The sequence below is a fragment of the Eubalaena glacialis genome, chromosome 8, assembly GCF_028564815.1.
Source record: "Eubalaena glacialis isolate mEubGla1 chromosome 8, mEubGla1.1.hap2.+ XY, whole genome shotgun sequence".
NCBI classification, from domain to species: domain Eukaryota; kingdom Metazoa; phylum Chordata; class Mammalia; order Artiodactyla; family Balaenidae; genus Eubalaena; species Eubalaena glacialis.
Window position 1 is genome coordinate 99,808,834 of NC_083723.1, and position 18,673 is coordinate 99,827,506.

The following is an 18,673-nucleotide window of genomic DNA, read 5'->3' on the forward strand; positions in this document are numbered from 1 at the left end:
CGCAGAACTGAATTTTTTAAGTAACTAAAATACATCCTTTGAAGCACAAATTATTTATTTTAAAATCTCCCCAGTATTTTGATGAAATCTAAAAAATATAAATGGGTTTTTCTACCTCATTGAAAATATTTTTCATATAATTTAGCTTTTTAAATGTTCTATCAGTATTCTTATCTGAAATAATTTTTTAAAACACTATTGAAGAATGAGAGCCATTTTTCACATCATTAATAGTTCATTACTATTTTTGAGGTTGTCTTTCTGATTTTTAACGGTGGTTTGGTCAACTTCCTCAACTATCTACTGAAACTTTTTGATGGTATTTGAATTTCTGGCCTCAGATTTTCTTCTTTACATTAGACCCAGTTGTCTATATTAGGTCCATTACTGTGACATAGTTTTTGTGACTTACTTTCATCTGGATTCATGATAGTTTCGTATATGTTGAAGATGCCAAAATCTGAACTTTGGATATTGCTAATGTAATATAAGGGAATTCTGTGTACTCATTGGCTTTGAAGCTATTTCTGTAGCTATTCAGCTTTTTAAATGAATCAATTTCAGTTAAATTAAAATTTGAATATTATTGATAGCCTAGTTCTCTTCTGGATCTTTTCAATTAGATTAAGTATGTTATTGAGTAAAACTGACTATAAAATATAGGTAGAAAATGTGTACTTCTCCTTGTATTGAAATTCAGTGGATGTATTTCTGAAAATATCTTCATGTAAAATGACTTGCCACTCCCCATTTGTTGGCAAATTAAGTTTGTTTTTTTGCAAAGAAGATAAAGAATCAGTGAAATTGCTGAAGTTTGAAAAAAAACAATAGCAGGATGAAACTCTAAATGTGATATATATATTTATAGACTAATAGCTATGTGTGCTTTATCCTAAGCATGTGTTGATAGTGATTGTTATACCCACTCTGTAGATATGGGAATTGAAACTTAGAAAGAAACATTGACTCGCCCAGAGAGCTAGTAAGCAATCCAACAGGCATTTTAAGCAATATTAATTGGGTAATGTCTCACATGGAACATAACAGAATGGATAGAGAAAGTTCCTGTCCTACACAATGCATTAAATAACCACTGTTCATTCTATAAAATAATGTGTAAATCAGCTTCAGTTTTCTTCCCAGATGAAAGCATAATTGCTTGTGTTTATAAACACATTCAAATGAATTAATTCATTGGACCCCAAACCCCCTCACCAGTATAGGAGGGACTTATTTTTCAAATAGAGGAACTGAGGCTCTGAGGGGGCAAAGGAGTCTCCTAAAGGTCTACAACTGGAAGTTTAAAAGCCAGGATTTACATTCCTAGCTCTTCTGTCTCCGTCGTCTCCGTCTCTAGTTCCAGTCTCTTCCCATTATGATACACAGCCTTTCAAAGTATCACAAATCAAAATTAGCTTTCCTTTTTTAGTGAGCAGCATCCTTGACTGGAGAAGTTGAGCCACTGTAGGAGGCAAGTAGCTGTAAACCATATAACATGAATATGCACTCTTTTAGTGAGATCTTAGTGCTAAATATAAAGACATAACATCTCTAAGCATTTAGCCCTTGTCTTTTCGTCCTATAATCTCTGTTCAGTCAGTATGACCATTTAAAGAATAAATATGGGAAAAGAGAAGAGCATTATTTTTAATCTAAAGTTCACTATTTTTATATTTAAGAGTATACTTGGAGGGCTGATTTTAGCATTTCTTTTAATCATAGATGTGTTCAGTCACTCCTTTGTTCTTTTATTGTAGAACTCATAACATCAATAAAATAGCATTTATTTGAGCACCAAATGGGTATTATGAGATTTTATTTCCAAGGTTAAATCAACATGGTTTTGGCTAGACATATGATAGATTATCAGTTAAACATTTTCCACCAAAAATATTTGCCATTAATGAAATCAGTGGGAAAAGCATAAACTTCAGAAAAGTGTGAAGTCACTTAGACGTTTAAAAAGATATTAAAGAAAACATAAGTTCTATCTCAATATCTTATGTCTTCATGATATATCATATATAAATCGCAAGGCCTAAATCCTTTCATAAAAAAACACATTTTCTTTTCCCTTGAGTTTCAAAGATGCTACCCTTGGTCTGCTGTAAGGTGCTCTTTTTCATTTAACCATCACCACTGTCATATTAGACACTGCAGGAATATGTTAACTATCTTGAGGTGTCCCAGTGGCCCAGTAACTCGAGGGGAAAATGCCAGCAGAATCCTGGTTGCAGTCCAGGTTGAAAACACTGCATTAACTTGTTCAGTCTCTTGACATCCTTGCAAACAGAACGATAAACCTGGAGAGAAAACATATTTGTTCCAACTGAGTTAACTATTCCAAAATAAATATATCCAACCCCTGGCCAACCGTTTGTGATTGTGTGTAAAAAGTAACTAATGAGCACTATTCTCTAAGGCTATTAATTATGTACTGAACAGGAATGCTTTTTAGGTACTCTTCCTCTGAGTGCAATAAACCTGGATTATCTAGGCAACCTAATGAGCATCTTTGAGCATCTGCCACTGCAGAGAGCTTTCAAGTTTCAGGCAGAAGTTAGGAAAAACTTTTGCAACAGTGGGCCAGTAAGACCCACTGCTGTCTTTGGTCAGGATCAGACACCAATGCAAGACTTGAAGATAAGTGTGTTGTGATTGATGATTGAACTGATGTTGGTTCACAGAATGAGCATTATGGAGCCACCAAGTTCCATGGAGAATGTATACATCTACAGTAGAAAGATAAGAGAGTACAACTGGGGTGCTTTGCAAAGAGTAGAGGCATTGTAGGGGGGAATAGAGCTGGGGAGGCGGGATGCATAAAAGTATCAGGCAGAAGAAATCAAATAAAACGATTCTGCTAGCCAGATGGAGCATCTCTGTACTGTACCAATCAATTGAGCCAGTAAGGTTTGAGCAGTTTCCACTTACGTCAAATACATTTTATAACAGAGCAAGATAAGATGATGAATAATAATTATCTCTTGGTAGTCCGGTGGCAATGAAACGTCTCTACCAATAAAGCAGTAGATGTAATCATTTTTATACAATTAAGAGCAAAATCAGTGACTAATATTGGTAGGTGCTTGTTAACAATTGAAAGCCAACTAATTAAGGATGTCATCAAAGCATTTAATTCTTTAAAATTGCTAGTGGGGAAAGTGGCTCTAAAATGAGGAACTTCTTTGAAATGTAAACAATGGGAACTTTTAAATAAATAATGATCTTAAACCCCCTTAAGTCCTTCTGAAACAAAGAAAGCATGAATGTTCTAAAAATCCTGCTTTTTAAAATATATTCATTTTGGAATATAGCTAGGAAATTAGATAAGGATAGCCCCTTTAAGTTTAATTAAAATTAAATATTATGTTTTTCAGTGTTCACATTGTTCTTGTGAGACTCAGTTCAACATTTGAATACAGGGTTTTGTATTTTCCATCTGCACTGTGTCCATACTTATCTTTAAGACTATAGAATACTTTAGGCTAAAAATCAAACAACAACAGTAAACAAATGAATAATTTTGTGACTGAACAAGCACATGCTATCATGCTGTGCTCATGATATATCCCCTTTTTTTTTTTTTTTTGCTTCACTATTGAAAGGAAAAACTAAATACTTGAAAAATAAATTCAGGAAATGATGTGAGTTGAAAACACATTTTTTACAAAGAACTCAAAATGGTTTAATATATGCCATATCTTTTGTTGTAGCATCCTTGTTACTAAACAGGAGATACCTTTTTCTATTTTACAATTGTAGAAATACAAGCAAAGACATGTGACTCTTCCAAGGTCAGGACTCAAAGGGAAAGTCTATATTTCTAACCCTAAGAATTAGTGAAAAGAGGCACAAAATATTGATATATGTTTATAGTTTAAATTAGGTAGGTCTACAGTGTGCTCACTGTGGTTTCTTTTTGAAATATTGCCCAAGCCTAAGCAGACTTAATGTGGCTTACTAAGTTTATAAAATATATTGACAAAAATATTTTAAATCATTATAATATCAAAAATATTTTAAATATCAAAAATATTTTAAATCATTAAAAATCCATTGAAAATATTTGTCTTTTATTATAATGAATATGCTTCTTATGAATAAAAGCTTTCCATTTTTCTAGAAAAAAGTAAAAAATGAAAAACATGACAAAAATGAATTTTTAGTCAATATTCTGGAAAGAAGTCAAGAAAATCTTTCTGCCTTGCCCAGACATAACTACATGGCGAATCAGTCAACACACTGGCAGCAGTTTTAACATATGATCCACACCTATTTCTGAAGAGGTTGCCATCTCCAAGTTGCCAGATTTTCCCACTTAATGGATAGATTCTTATGTTTGGACATAACTTTATCTAAGCGAAAGGTATTATTAGAAGTAAGACACAAATTAAAATAAGGCTGTTTCAAGGTCTACCCAAAAATAAATGATCCAGTCAACGTGATCATTATGGCCAATAAGATGATCTGTGAGTTACTGCATTGCTATTTTGCTATGGCTCTTGTTTTTAGTTTTCTTGGTAGCTGAAGTGCTCAGATTGCTTGCCATGTGTAGATTTGGCTATGATTTCCTAAACTTAACTTAAACATGCGGTTAACGCTAGCTAATGCATGCAGGCTCCTGTGAGTAAGGAGAAGATTTTATTGTAAAATCCAAAATAAGCAGTGAAAAATGGGTTTCAAGCTTTTTTTTACCCAGTCTTCAAAGCATAGTTATATATTTGTCTCTAACCTATTTGGCTGTAGAATCAGAGATACTGTTTCAGAAGTGCATATACACTTTAAATTTTTAAAATACTCACTCATACAAACTCATAAAATACATGGAAAGCATAAGAACATATAAAAAAGTAAAAATCACTCCCAATGACAATGCATGAGGAAATTTACATTTCTGAATATTATGTGATATTCTCAAAATTGCATCATAACTTGATAATGTTTTATACCATGTACATTTCTTCACATCAATAAATTTTTTTGAAACTTAATTTTAATGGATTCACATCATTTCACATTATGAACATTTAAATTTCCCCCACTTTTTGAACATTAACATATTTTCCAATTGTTCACTGTTAGTTTCAGTGCTGTAAACATCTTGGTACATGGCACTTTGTTCTCATCTCTGTTAATCTTTTAAAATATATTCCTTGGAATGGAATTACTGTTGCAAAGAATATGAAGTATTTTAAGAATCTTGTTAACGCTTGCCAGCTTACTTTCCATAAAGTTTATACTAGTTCATACTTCCACCTGTACATAAAAGAACATCTTAAGATATTTTGGGCATCATTGAATATTTAAAAAATTAAAATAATATACCTTTGAAAATTTTATAGCTGGAAAAATGATATCTCGGTGTTATTTTAATTTCTGTTTCTTTTATACCTACTGAAGTCTAATAGTTCTTTATAGCTTTATTATTTTTGCATTTTAAAAACTTCTCTGTTCATATATTTGCCTTTATTGATTTGTAAGAATTCTGTATGTTTGAAATATATCATTATATTTGTTCAATGTGTTTTAGCAGTTACCAATAGCTTAATATTTGTAATTTGCATTTCGCTAAACATTTTTCTGTACAAGTTTTGAATGTTATATAATCAAAGCTGTGACTATTTCTTTATGATTTATTTTTTCCTGCATAGAAAGGCCTTCCCCATCTTATAATAAATTAAATATTCACTTACTTTTTTTTATAGTTTTTATATAACCTTTTTTAATCATTCTTTAATCCACTTGAAATGTATTTTGGTCTATGTGTGAAGTGTGATTTAACTTCTTTTTCCAAAAAGCCAGTGTTCCCAATATGGGTTGAACTTTCATACTTTTCTTATCTGATGTTTCTTTATCATGAATTAAACTTGTATCTATACTGAGTCCAATTTTAGTGCCATATGCTTTGTTCTATTGATCAGCCTGTCAATTTATCTTTTAGTAACTGGTTAACCAAGCCCCCATTATTTCTCCCTTTTTCTTATCAATTATTATTTTCCCTTTATATTTCTAAATGAACTTTAGAATAATTTGTCAGTTAAAAATACCCCATTGAGACCTGAACTGTGTATTAATATGGAAACAGCTGATAATTTACCCAAATTCAATGTTCGCATTTAACAATGTAGTAGGTCTCTTAATTTATTCACATTTTTTATATTAATAATAGTTCATCTCTTTATGCAATTTTTGGTGTTTTATGCTTTTCATGGTAGATGTGAATGGAATCCCATTGTATTCTCTACTTGGCTATTTTAAGATGTCAATTGTCCAGAATTTCCCGACCAATCCTAATCCTAAGGCAACATAGCAGGCGTTCTTGCTCTACACCTGATTTCAGTAAGAGCGCATGGGCATAAGACTTCACAACAGAACCATTATTTAGATTGTTGAATAATAACACATTATTATTGTACAGATAATAATATGAAAGTATATAATGGCATAATAATATAATAATACATAACACAAGTATAATAACATTATATTTTGTAATTTGATGAATTCCATGCTTTCTTCCCACTTTCATATGCTTTTCTTATACAGATTTGGTTCTTTTCCCACTTTTAATATTATTTTTAGCTTCTTCTATTAGTTATTTTTACACATGTTATTTCTATCTCTGCTCCCATTATCACTGTTCCATCAACAATTGAGTTTTTCTCTTAAGGCAGAATAAATTCACTGTTAGTTATGGAAACAAGGTAGCTATAATGTTTGTAGCACTGTACAATAACAATGAGTTTCTTCCATTTTAGTGTCTTCTTGGTGTTGTAGAAGAAGATTGACAGGGGAAAAAAAGTGGCAGTTAATTTCCTACAGATTTTATTTTATACAGAAAGTTCAAAGTAGCTTAGTTTCATCACTCATGTCATTTAAGCCCAAGGAATAAATTTTCCAAAGCTAAAACAACTTTTTATTTTAATATCCAAAAAGTAGAAGAATGCTTCAGGTGAACTATTATGGTGCTATAAAACCATATTTATTACCTGGGAAGTGATTTATTATTATGTAGAAAAAGCAAGTCACCAAATAATGAAATAGTGTAATTCAATTAATGTAGAGTATAAAATTATTATACTGCATAGTATAATGCCTAGAAAAACATATACATGCACGAAATTGTAAATACTAGTTTCTGTAGGAGATGGGATTATAGGTGATTTTTAAAATTATTTTTGCTTATCTTTATTTTTTTAAGCTATCTGAAACAGGTATTATCACTTATGTGGTAAAGATAAAATTATGAACATGTTTTCAACAGTAAATACCTCAACTTTATAAATGTAGATAAATCACATTAGATTAAACACGTTTATCTAAGTGTAAGAAAATACTCTGGCGACTTTCCAAGACAAGCCTGTGAATATTTTGAGCTTTCATTGAATAGGTTTGGTAGACATATTGCCAAGGTACAAACTCTCTCTGGGAAAGCATACACAGTCCTCAGTGTCTAAGGAACAATATGCTCTAATTGTTCACCTCCAAACTCTTCCCTAAGTCCTATGAGAAATATGTATTTCATTGGATGTCTGACACCAAAGCAAGCATATGGAAGAAATGGCTCCCTCTGTTCTTTACCTTATCCATTATGTTCAATCTTTCCATCTCCTTTTACAGTTTTACCATTCGATTTTTTTTAGTATAGTGCCTCAAGGATCTACTTTTTCATCTCTTTAACCTTATCATTAAATAAAGAGGTCACCTGTACTCTAATAACTCAATTTTCCAGAATTCCTATCTTTAACTGTACGAATTCATGTGCCCTCCTATTTGGTGATAAGTTGCAATTTAAGTTTTGAAATTGTAAAAAGTACTTGTATTTTTAAACCTCTGCAGAGGGGAGAAAACTAATGGTATTCTTTTTTTCTAACCCTGGAAAGCAGTTGAAATTGGAAGACAAATGGTTTGGGGGAAAATAATATATGTGTGTTTTTTAAAGTTACATCTGAAGTGATTAAGAGTAAGTACAGTGCTTGAACTATAAATATATCCTAAACAAGCCTATTATCTGAATTACCATAATTAACTAAATTATGTTTCACAAATGTCTTTGCATATATACTGGATACAAGTTTATATTCCAGATAGGTAAAGATGGGGTATGTGCTAACACAATTTGACAGCAAACACTGAATGACAGGAAAATGCACAGATAAAACCTGCCATGTATGATATTATGATATTATAGACTCTATACTATACTCATGGGCAGATTTCATTTTACTTGGAAAGTTTGCCTCAGTTGGCTAATCAAGGTTTTGGTTTAGATCACTTGGGTCATAAACTCAGCTTTCTTATCAAACAAAGATATTTACAATAGAGTATCTGAAGAAATAAAGGACTTTTGTAGCCAGATGATGTGTTCACAGGTGTTCATTAATCAAAAGCTGATTCTCTCCTTAAAGGAACTCATTTCTGATTTTATTTTATTTTTCTCTGAGAGGGGACTGCTATTATTTTGTTTTCAGTAATTGATAGTTATGACTACTGTAACCATCAACCTTTTTTATCACTGCCACTTCAGCCTTATGCATGTCTGACTATCAAATGATTTAGGGGATGGTAATAATCACTCTGATAATACTAGTCTGTTTCCAGGGTTTTCCAGGTTCTTCTCTAAGTGGTCACCAGCCACTTACCTTTCTTCTCCCACTCCCTGCCACCTCTTTCACTTCAATTAGAAATATTTGTTTGTTTGTGGGTTTATTTATTTACTATTTTTCTTTAAAATATGCTCAGTATACAAAATGTATTCAACACTTTTTAAGTCAGCTCAGCAGACTATCTCTTTCCCGCTTTTAAAAGAAATCTAGATAAGAGGAGAGAATAGGATGAAAACAAAAAGTGAAAATTGATGTGACCCTTGTATCATGGAGAGCCATAACCAAGTCCCTAGTAAATCCCTAGTGACCTACACAGACCCTATAGGAGAGCCCAGCTGGCTTCCCAATTCTTTGGTTCCATGATTTGCCCAATGCCCTTCCTCTACCTGAGACATTTTAGACCTTCTCCCCAAGTCTTCCCTCAATCAAAGTCTATACTCAAAGGCTTTAAAGATTCATCTATAATTCTATTCCTTCTTCTCTGCCTTTCCATCACCTGACTTCCTTTTCCCCTCCTCTGAAGTTCCTTAGTGATATTTTTAAAGGATGTGAAATATGCAAGTATCATTTATCTTGGAAAAGTCTACTTTGAGAAATCTAGCTTTAGGATCCCAGTCTTCAAATTTATAACTGTGGCTATTTTCTACCTGAAGTTTCTTTTTCTGAGGACCACTCTATTTCTTCTCTGTCATATATTTGGCCTCTTAACAGCATTAAAATATGTGTGTGTATGTGTGTGTGTGTGTGTGTGTGTGTGTGTGTATTTTGTCAGAGCACTGCTGCTAAATTATATGGTAGAATACAGGTGATGAATTGTTGATCAACATAAAGCAGAGACTTTCTTTAGGCATTTAGGGCAAAATCAGAGGCATTTGTATAATTCAAAATATTTATAATGATATTTTTAGTAGAAAATGAGCAACATTTTTTTTTTTTTTTGGTTTAAAAAGCATGAGCAAAAAATGCTAAATTTATCTACATCATCCATGTGACGGTTATCAAAACTTTGGTTTCCATTTGAGTGTAAAGAAAAATAAAGGAATATGTGGCATATACATGTTTGCAAATAAGTAGGTGCTCAAGGTAAGTACAGGATGGAATAGATTGAAACAGAGACATTTAAGGTTACCTAAAATAGTATAAACCAAATTTCGCTCAACTTTGGTAGCCACTTCATGAAGAATAATTTTTCAGGACAAATTTTAGAGTTACCTTTTAAAAAGGTATACTGATGTATATGTTCTTACTGTGTATCATGTGTACAATTCATTCCTGAAGTTTATTTCTTAGTTTTATCCCTACAAAACACTCACACCGAAGCAGACCTGGAAAATACTTTTGAACAGAGAGAAACAAAATATAAAAACTAAAGAAACTAAAATCCACAGAAACAAAAAAATTCTATATTTCATTATTTTAATTGATTTTAAAATGTGTAAGCACTTTGATAGCTTCTACTTTATATAGGATTTACTGGTTTTCAAAGTATATAATGCAACAAAAAAAGTGAACCTAGATTCTTTTTTTCTTGTTCATTGGAGCTATCACATCTCATCTATCAGATCTCTAAGTAGAATTTTAAAAGTGGGGTACTCTCTCACGCCCAAGGACTATGAAATTAGCATATGAATGTGTAACGGATTATTTGAAGTAATAATTAAGGGAACAATACAAAAAGAAACTGAAGAGAGCTACCAACACCTGGGAATCTTGTATTGAAAAAAGCTTTCTTAACGTAAGTAATTAAAAACCAAGCACAAATGCTGATTGTGTAACAATAAAGCCCTACAAGGAGAGCTAAATCTGCTGATATTTTGCTGTCATCCTTTAGCCTGAATCATTAAAACAAGAGCTTACTGTTTTATGTTTCAACAGAATACTTGTTCAATGTAGGTTTTGTGTGGTATTTGATCTTCTGAAATCATCAAAATGCACTTATGTGACAAAAATGTCTTTACATTTTAAAAATATTTATATTCAAAACATAAAAGATGACAAAAAATCTTTTCCCTGTGGTCAGTGCAAAGTTTCAGAGGAAAATTCCAACTGATGGTCAGGTCAGATTAGGTATACAGTCAATTCTCTATAATTTTTTTTTTTTTTTTGATGTGGACCATTTTTAAAATCTGTGTTGAATTTGTTACACTATTGCTTCCGTTTTTCTTTTGTTTTGGTTTTTTGGCCCCATGGCATGCGGGATCTTAGCTCCCCAACCAGAGATCGAACCCTCACCCCCTGCATTGGAAGGCGAAATATTAATCACTAGACCCCAGGGAAGTCCCAGTTCTCTATAATTTATTTATTTATTTGTTTATTTTAAACATCTTTATTGAAGTATAATTGCTTTACAATGGTGTGTTAGTTTCTGCTTTATAACAAAGTGAATCAGTTATACATATACATATGTTCCCATATCTCTTCCCTCTTGCATCTCCCTCCCTCCCACCCTCCCCATCCCACCCCTCTAGGTGGTCACAAAGCACCGAGCTGATCTCTGTGCTATGCGGCTGCTTCCCACTAGCTATCTATTGTACATCTGATAGTGTATATATGTCCATGACACTCTCTCACCCTGTCACATCTCACCCTTCCCCCTCCCCATATCCTCAAGTCCATTCTCTAGTAGGTCTGTGTCTTTATTCCCGTCTTGCCACTAGGTTCTTCATGGTCTTTTTTTTTTTTCCTTAGATTCCATATATATGTGTTAGCATACTGTATTTGTTTTTCTCTTTCTGACTTACTTCACTCTGTATGACAGACTCTAACTCCATCCACCTCATTACAAATACCTCCATTTCATTTCTTTTTATGGCTGAGTAATATTCCATTGTATATATGTGCCATATAATTTATTTGTCTAAGTAATTCCTGCTGGTAAAGTTCAACCCCAGTGTATTGTTTTGTTTTATTTTGTTTCTCTGGAAGAGGTTGCTACTCAGGCAGAGCACTTAAGAGAGTAACCAATAGCTCAGGATTGTTAGGAATCCTTGATATTGTGGAAGACTTTAGTGAGTATGAGGCAGAAGCCATGGATTATTGTTTCCGTTTTTGTCACTTTCTGCCTGTACAAACCACTTACATTTCCTTGGGAAAAATTACCTTATCTCTAAAACAAGAATTATTTTTTTGTAGTCTGTTAAAGTCTGGATCAAATGACCTTTGAGGCCCTAATTGTATGTATTCCTTGATCATGAAAAAACACTTGTCCCCAGAATTTAACCTTAAATGACTACCATTTTATGGTACAACTCTATTTAAAAAATAAATTATGAATGACTACCATTTTATGGTACAACTCTATTTAAAAAATAAATTATGAACCTAATGATTATTTTTTAAGTAGAAAAGCAAATATATGCATGAATATTCAAAGCAGCATTATTCATGATAGCCCCAAAGAGGATACAACCCAAGTATCCCTCAGTTGATGAATGGATAAAAGAAATGTGGCATAGCCAGCGTCAAAACAAAAATTACAGCATACAAAATTAAACAGGCAAGGAGAACTTTCTTCATGGCTATTGCAGTAGGGGAGAGAAGGCAGAATCAAGTCTGAGCTCAACTCTGATGAGGCAGAGGGGGTAAGGTTTTTTACGAGCTAGGTTGAGCCCCAGTGTAAAAGTAATGCAGGACATGAGAGGAAGTCATAGGCCATCTGCATTTGCTAATTGTCTCTATTCAAAGGAAAAATAAGCTCATATCATTATGACAGGAGGTAGTTTTTGCAACTTGGAGCAAGACACCTCACTGGAAGTTAGGCTCCTACCCTTCCACAGAAAATGGGAGATAAGGGTGCTTATTTCCTTCAATGGTTGCATTTCAGAGAGACAATTCCCATATTCTTGAGAAGTACAGTCCTAGTTGTAAACTTGGCATGTGGCTAATAAAAAAGATTTACATCTTAAAGGAATAGAGAGAAAATTTATAAGTTTTCTCAACTGAATGCTGGAAGAAAAGGGAGGTCAAGAGCATAGAGCTAGGAAGTAGTCTGTCTAAAGTTTAGTCAAGCTGAGGGGAACTTTAAGGCCATCTTGGTCACCGTACAATAGAGTACTATTAGACAATAAAAAGGAATGAAGTACTGATATATCCTACAACATGGATAAACCTTGGAAACGTTAATTATGCAAAGTTAAAGAAGCCAGTCACAAAAGGCCATGTATTGTGTGATCCTGTTTTTAGAAATATCTAGAATATCCAAATCTATAAAGTAGTTTAGTGAAGGTAGAGATGAGGTAGGGGGTGGCAGCTAAAGGGTATGGGGTTTCTTTTTGGGATAATGAAGATGTTCTAAAATTGTTTGTAGTGATGATTGCACAACTCTGTGAATATACTAAATGCCATTAAATTTCATGGGTGAATTGTAAGATGTGTAAATCACATTTCAGTAAAGCTGTTATAAAAACAAATATTTGTTGAAATGTGCTCCACGACCAGTAGAATATTTACCTATATTTATGGGTAATGAAATTTTTAAAACAATTTTTTTTGTTTTCTCCAAGCTAGGTTTTGGTTTTGAATAATCTGTGGATTCAGAATGTGTATTTCTGGAAGCTGGCCTGCTTTTAAGTTTTTATAAAATATTTTAGTATGTATTACCATGTTCTAATCAGATTGTATATAACATGGGAGAGAAAAATAATTTCTGAAATGTCCTTGAGATATTTGCCTCCTTGAAATTGGGAGCTGTCAATAAAGAAAAACACACCTGTGTAGAGAGAATAAGAGGAAATAGAGTCTGTCTTCCCAGCTGATGAGAAAGATCTATCTATCTATCTATCTATATAATATGTATAAATGTATATGGTATGGTATGGTATAAATAAATCCTCACATTCAAATGAGAGCTATATTGACAGAACCCCAATTTATGAATAAGTAATGTTCCACACGTTCATTTGTAAACTAGCTATTTGTAGCCTTTTCTTCTCTTTCTTTTTTCTTTTTTTTGGCCACGTCATGCAGCTTGCAGGATCTCAGTTCCCAAGCAGGGACTGAACTCGGGCCACAGCAGTGAAAGCCGGGATTTCTAACCACTAGGCCACCAGGGAACTCCTGTAGCCTTTTCTACAGAAATAGTTTTGTCAACACTGATCAAGTTCCAAACCTAGTTCACAAAGATTTATTTTGCCCACAGTGTAGCTGAAATGGAGTACTAGGGTTAACACAGGCTGGGATAAAGGGGACAATAGCACAATGGCACAGGAAGGAGGAGGATGAATCATAACATCCCTGTTTCTTGGGTACAGGAATGACTCCAGGCAAAATTTTGAATTGTGTGGAGTGAGACTTTGACTTCCATCCATTTTCTTTTCTGTACCCCTTGTCCCATGTTCAAGATGTAGAGCCTCTATCTCTAGGTCATGAGGCATCCACTACTTTCATGGTACTCCAAGCTTCCCACCGTATTACCTCATCAGGCATCTCTGTTCCCCCAAGACACAAATTCACCTACACCGTCTAACACAACCTTTTCCCCAGCCAACATACACACACACATTTAAATTTCCATTTCTTCAAGGCAGCTAATTTTGTTTTGCATTGTAGGGAAGTAAATTTTGAAAACGTGGTAACTCTGGATCTCCTAGAAGCATTTACAGATAAAACTTGGGTTGTAACCTTAAAAGTATCTCTAATCTATAGGATTTCAAGTCTTCAACTTAGGGAATGGTAAGAAAAGTCTGAAGATAGGACAAGCTGTCCTTTCTGACCCCGGTCTCACTTTGGGATGAAACCCTCTGGGTTGCTCCTGCTTTTCACAGAATATTTTCTTTGTCTCTGTCTGAACTTCAGCAGTTTTTAAATGTGCCCTGCTAAAACTCACACTAATTACCAGAGCATGGACAGTGGAGTCTATAATGGTGGCAGTTGGAATTGGGAGGAGACATTGGGAAGGTGACATAGAAAAGAGTAATCAAGGACCATTTATGGTATGAATGATGCTTTGGGCATCTTATATTTTTTTAAATTTGCACTCATATATTTTTCTATGCATTGATCAATTGGTTTTTCTTGGTTGTAGATTGGGCTTATGGATACTACAGACAACAGAGAAAACTTGTTGAAGAGATTGGCTGGTCCTATACAGGTAAATATATTAGAATATAATGAAATTCAATGGAAATTTTTATTGTTTTTGTATCTGTTTTTATATGTAAAAGAAAACTTTGTAGCTCCACACATCATTTTAACTAAGCTACATGGGTATGCAATTAATCACTAAAAATATATCATATGCAAAATGATTTCTAGTGATTTTCCATTAGCAAGTTGGTAGTGTAGAGTATATTGATCTCAGACAGAGCTAGATTTGAATCTCAGATCCACACTAGCTATGTCTCCTTGGGAAAAATGCGTAACCTAATTGAGGTTCAGTTTTTTCATCTGTGAAATGGAGGGTTTTTCTGAGCATTAAATGAGATAAATGGAGTTGGCACAGAGCCTCCTTGTAAATAGAAAATTCTCAATAAATGTTATGATCACAGTTGTTGTTATGATCAATATTAACAAATATTGACGGGAATCTTGCTTTCAAAAGGGGTTTCCTTTTGAATTACTGTGCTGAGTTAATTGGAATCAGGGTCTAACGTGATTTTGTATGTTACCAGACGTGGCTTTGAGCATCATGTGTAGCTGAAGTTGGCTTAAAATAGTTACATCCAGAAATCCTGATCAGAAACCTTAGGAAAGAAGAGAAGCTCTAGGCCTGATCAGATGAGCCTGGATGGAACCTAGAGGGAACATGACATGCCTCATGACCATCTGAGATAAAGCCGAGTAGTAGAGTTGGGTACTCATTAGAAATAAGATTGGGTTGATAAGTCGGGATCAAATTAAAAGGGCTTCAACAAGAGCCTAGCCAGTTTGGACTTTATTTTATAGATGAAAGGCAGAAGCATGATGAATTTTGTAGCAAGGCGTGCATTTTCTTTCTTTTTTTATTCTTACTTTAAAAGTAGAAACTTAAAAAAAAAAAAATTCAAACACAAAGAAGAACATAAAAATCACTTTTTACTCCCACCAGGTACATCCACTAGAAAATTTGGTATATTCTTTTCAGGCCAGTTTTTATTATATTATGTTTATATATTTTTTACATACAGTTTTGCATCCAATTTATTCTGGAAATTAGTTTTGAGCAGTGACAATTCCTGTTGATCCTGGTACTTAATAGTCCATTGAATAAATGTTTCATTTTTAATCATCCAATTCAAGCTATTCACTGTTTAAAGAAATGGTGGCAAATAGATGAATAGATATGTCTATATTTTTATCATTTTTTATTAGAGAATCCTTGATATACCATTATTGAGTCAAAGAAAATAAATGCTTTCAAAATTCTTGATACGCATGACCTAATTGCTTTCTAGAGAACATATATATGCTTACATATAGTATAAGTAAGTGACTACCCCGCTGAATAAACCAGGATTTAATGACTGTCATTTTGAAAATCTTCACCAATTTGACATGTTGAAAAAATGACATTTTGTTTTAATTTGTTCTGTTTGATTACTGTTGAAGTCAGGATTTTAATTTTTACTAATCATTTGTATCACCTTTTCTATGAAATAAGTTAAATTAGAACATGGAAAATAATCAAGATATCCATCAAAGCAGGAAAAATTGAACAAATTAAGGCATATCTAGCCTGTGGATTACTGTCCAGATGGGCATGTGGTTGTTCTGTATGATACTGTACAGAAAGACTTGCTCTTAATTTACCCATTTATAATTATGACCTATATATCTAACGAATTCTGCCTTATTATTTTTAATTTTTTTAATCTTGAGAAATATATAAAAGCAAAGATTCGCCATAACTCTAGGCCATTTTTAATTATTTAAAGTAATTATTCTTTTTTAAAAATTTTGTTTATGTTTTGGTCTTATGTACTTAATGTAATGAACATCCTCAAATTCTATTTACTTGAGCAATTTTTTTTCAGAAAAAAATGGACTTTAACAAAAAGAGAGTTGTTGGATCAAGGTGCCTACTGTTTTTAATATTAATATATATGGTCAAATAAGTATGGTCAAATTTTAGAAAATTGTGTTAATTTATCCATTTCCCCACATTTTTACTCACACTAATTTAAAAAATCTGATCAACTTGTTTGACAAAAAGTAAAATCCCATTTTTAATTTGCTTTTATCTAATTACTTAATTTCTTAAATTACCCCAAATAACAGGGTTTAGGTTAGGATTTTGGGAGGACATATGGTAAATAAATACTACCTGAAGTAATGGTTAAGTGAATAAGAATGGTACACCTGAGTAAGTACTATAAAAAAATGAACAATCCATTTATTTACCCTAAACAATTTCACTTTTGTTTTCAGTAAAAGTGTGTGTTACATTCTACTTGAATAAATTTGTGTCTTAGTTTCTCTGTATTTAATTCCAGGTTCTGGACCAATTTTTCTCTATTATATACATAACTCATACAACGTAAGGATTTTAAACTAAGTTATTTTGAGTAAAAGGTATCTTTTAAGTATCTTTATATTATGTTTAAGGTTTTTTTTAAGTATTTAAGGATTTAAACATAAGAGAAAAAATACTTTCCTTTAGTCTGACCTTATTAAAATAACACTAGAGCTATAAATAATATTAACAATAAAACAATCCTTAAACAAGAACAAAGAAATAATATATAACTGTTGTAGAAAACTTGATACATAAAGATGTTCATAGAATAAAAATCAGCTGGTTTAGTTTTGTTAACATCTACCTTCCTAGTTTGAGGTGGAACTAAAAGCAGGTTATTTAACTTTAACTGATGAACTTTTAAACAGAGAACTCATATATTTACAAATGAAAAACAAGCTTTAATGCATCCTTCATTCTCCCTAAACCTAGAATCAGAAAATGGAGGACATGTAGCCTAGGGAGAGAGAGGGTTACAGTTCTCATCACCCCAAGCAAGGGCAGGTGTATGAGGGGCAATGCTGCCTGTTTCCAGCAGCCTGAGGTCCTTGAGGTTCCTGAAGGTGCCTCCTCAGGGCAGGAGAAGACAAGAAGATGGCAGTTTTACCAGTAGCTTCTGGCAAATACCACCGTGCATATATTGTTATCTTAGGAGGCAGCCACAGAGCTCTTTCTTTTAATGGGCTAATTGCATGTAGACATGGCACCTGAAGAGTGGCCAGGCTTTCATGGATGGATCTATGCATAAACAATGCACAGTTCTTTGCTTTATAATCCAGTTGCATCATCTTGTTCATAACTTAAGGCCTATTGGCTTTAGCTCCTTTAAGAGACAGTCTGGTGATCAAAGGGATAGATTCATTAAAAAGTGTCATTTGCTATGGGAGGAGGGGTGGTAGGTCTCAAAAGGGAATGTTCCAGAGTTGAGGTGAGGGTGGAAGCTTACCAGAGGATCCTAGGAAGAGATTAGAAAGAGTTTCAGCTGAGGACATTTTATAGCTGCTTAGCGCAAGCTGAGTGTCTATTGATTATTTTGTCTGAATTCCTAGAGCATCAAAAAGAAAACAAACTAAAGCCTTTATCTAAAAAAACATATCTCTCCCAAGCAAATCACACCAAAGCCAAGCATTTTAAATGTGGATTATTCACTATTAAGTATATTATCTCTTTTTATTTTTAGTACAAATGTAGATAAAGGTTCGTAGTCTTTTCAATTTCTATGATTATTATTCCACCTGGAAAATGAAAAACTATATGTGCTAACTGTGTAAAATTTCAGGATAAATTAATTTTAAGATTCTTAAATTTAAGTAATTGATGAATGGCTGAAGTAAATTGGTTTGGACCACACATAGTCCTAGTTTTGTTCACAGCAGCTTATCTTGTTGAGCTACTTGTCAGATTAGCTGCAATCTCAGAAGAAAAGACCCACCCTTGAATGTTTGTATATATAGAATTCTATTCATAAAAATTACTAAGAACATCATAACATCTGTCTGTAAGAGAGCTCATTGCTTTACCATAAGCCATTTAAAAATATCATATGGCACATCAAACATGATTTAAATGGAATCATTTAAGCTAAGGTTGTTTAAGAAAGATTACACAATTGTAATATGTGAAGAAACAATAA

General features: G+C 33.1%; 1 protein-coding gene across 1 annotated transcript in view; it reads left to right on the plus strand.

Moving 5' to 3' along the window:
• The window catches only part of PTPRZ1 (protein tyrosine phosphatase receptor type Z1), a 168,277-nt gene that overhangs the window by 47,466 nt on the left and 102,138 nt on the right, over positions 1-18,673 (plus strand). The window contains exon 2 of the mRNA XM_061197991.1: positions 14,632-14,697. Within this exon, the coding sequence (XP_061053974.1) occupies positions 14,632-14,697 (66 nt within the window). The remainder of the gene's footprint in view (positions 1-14,631; positions 14,698-18,673) is intronic.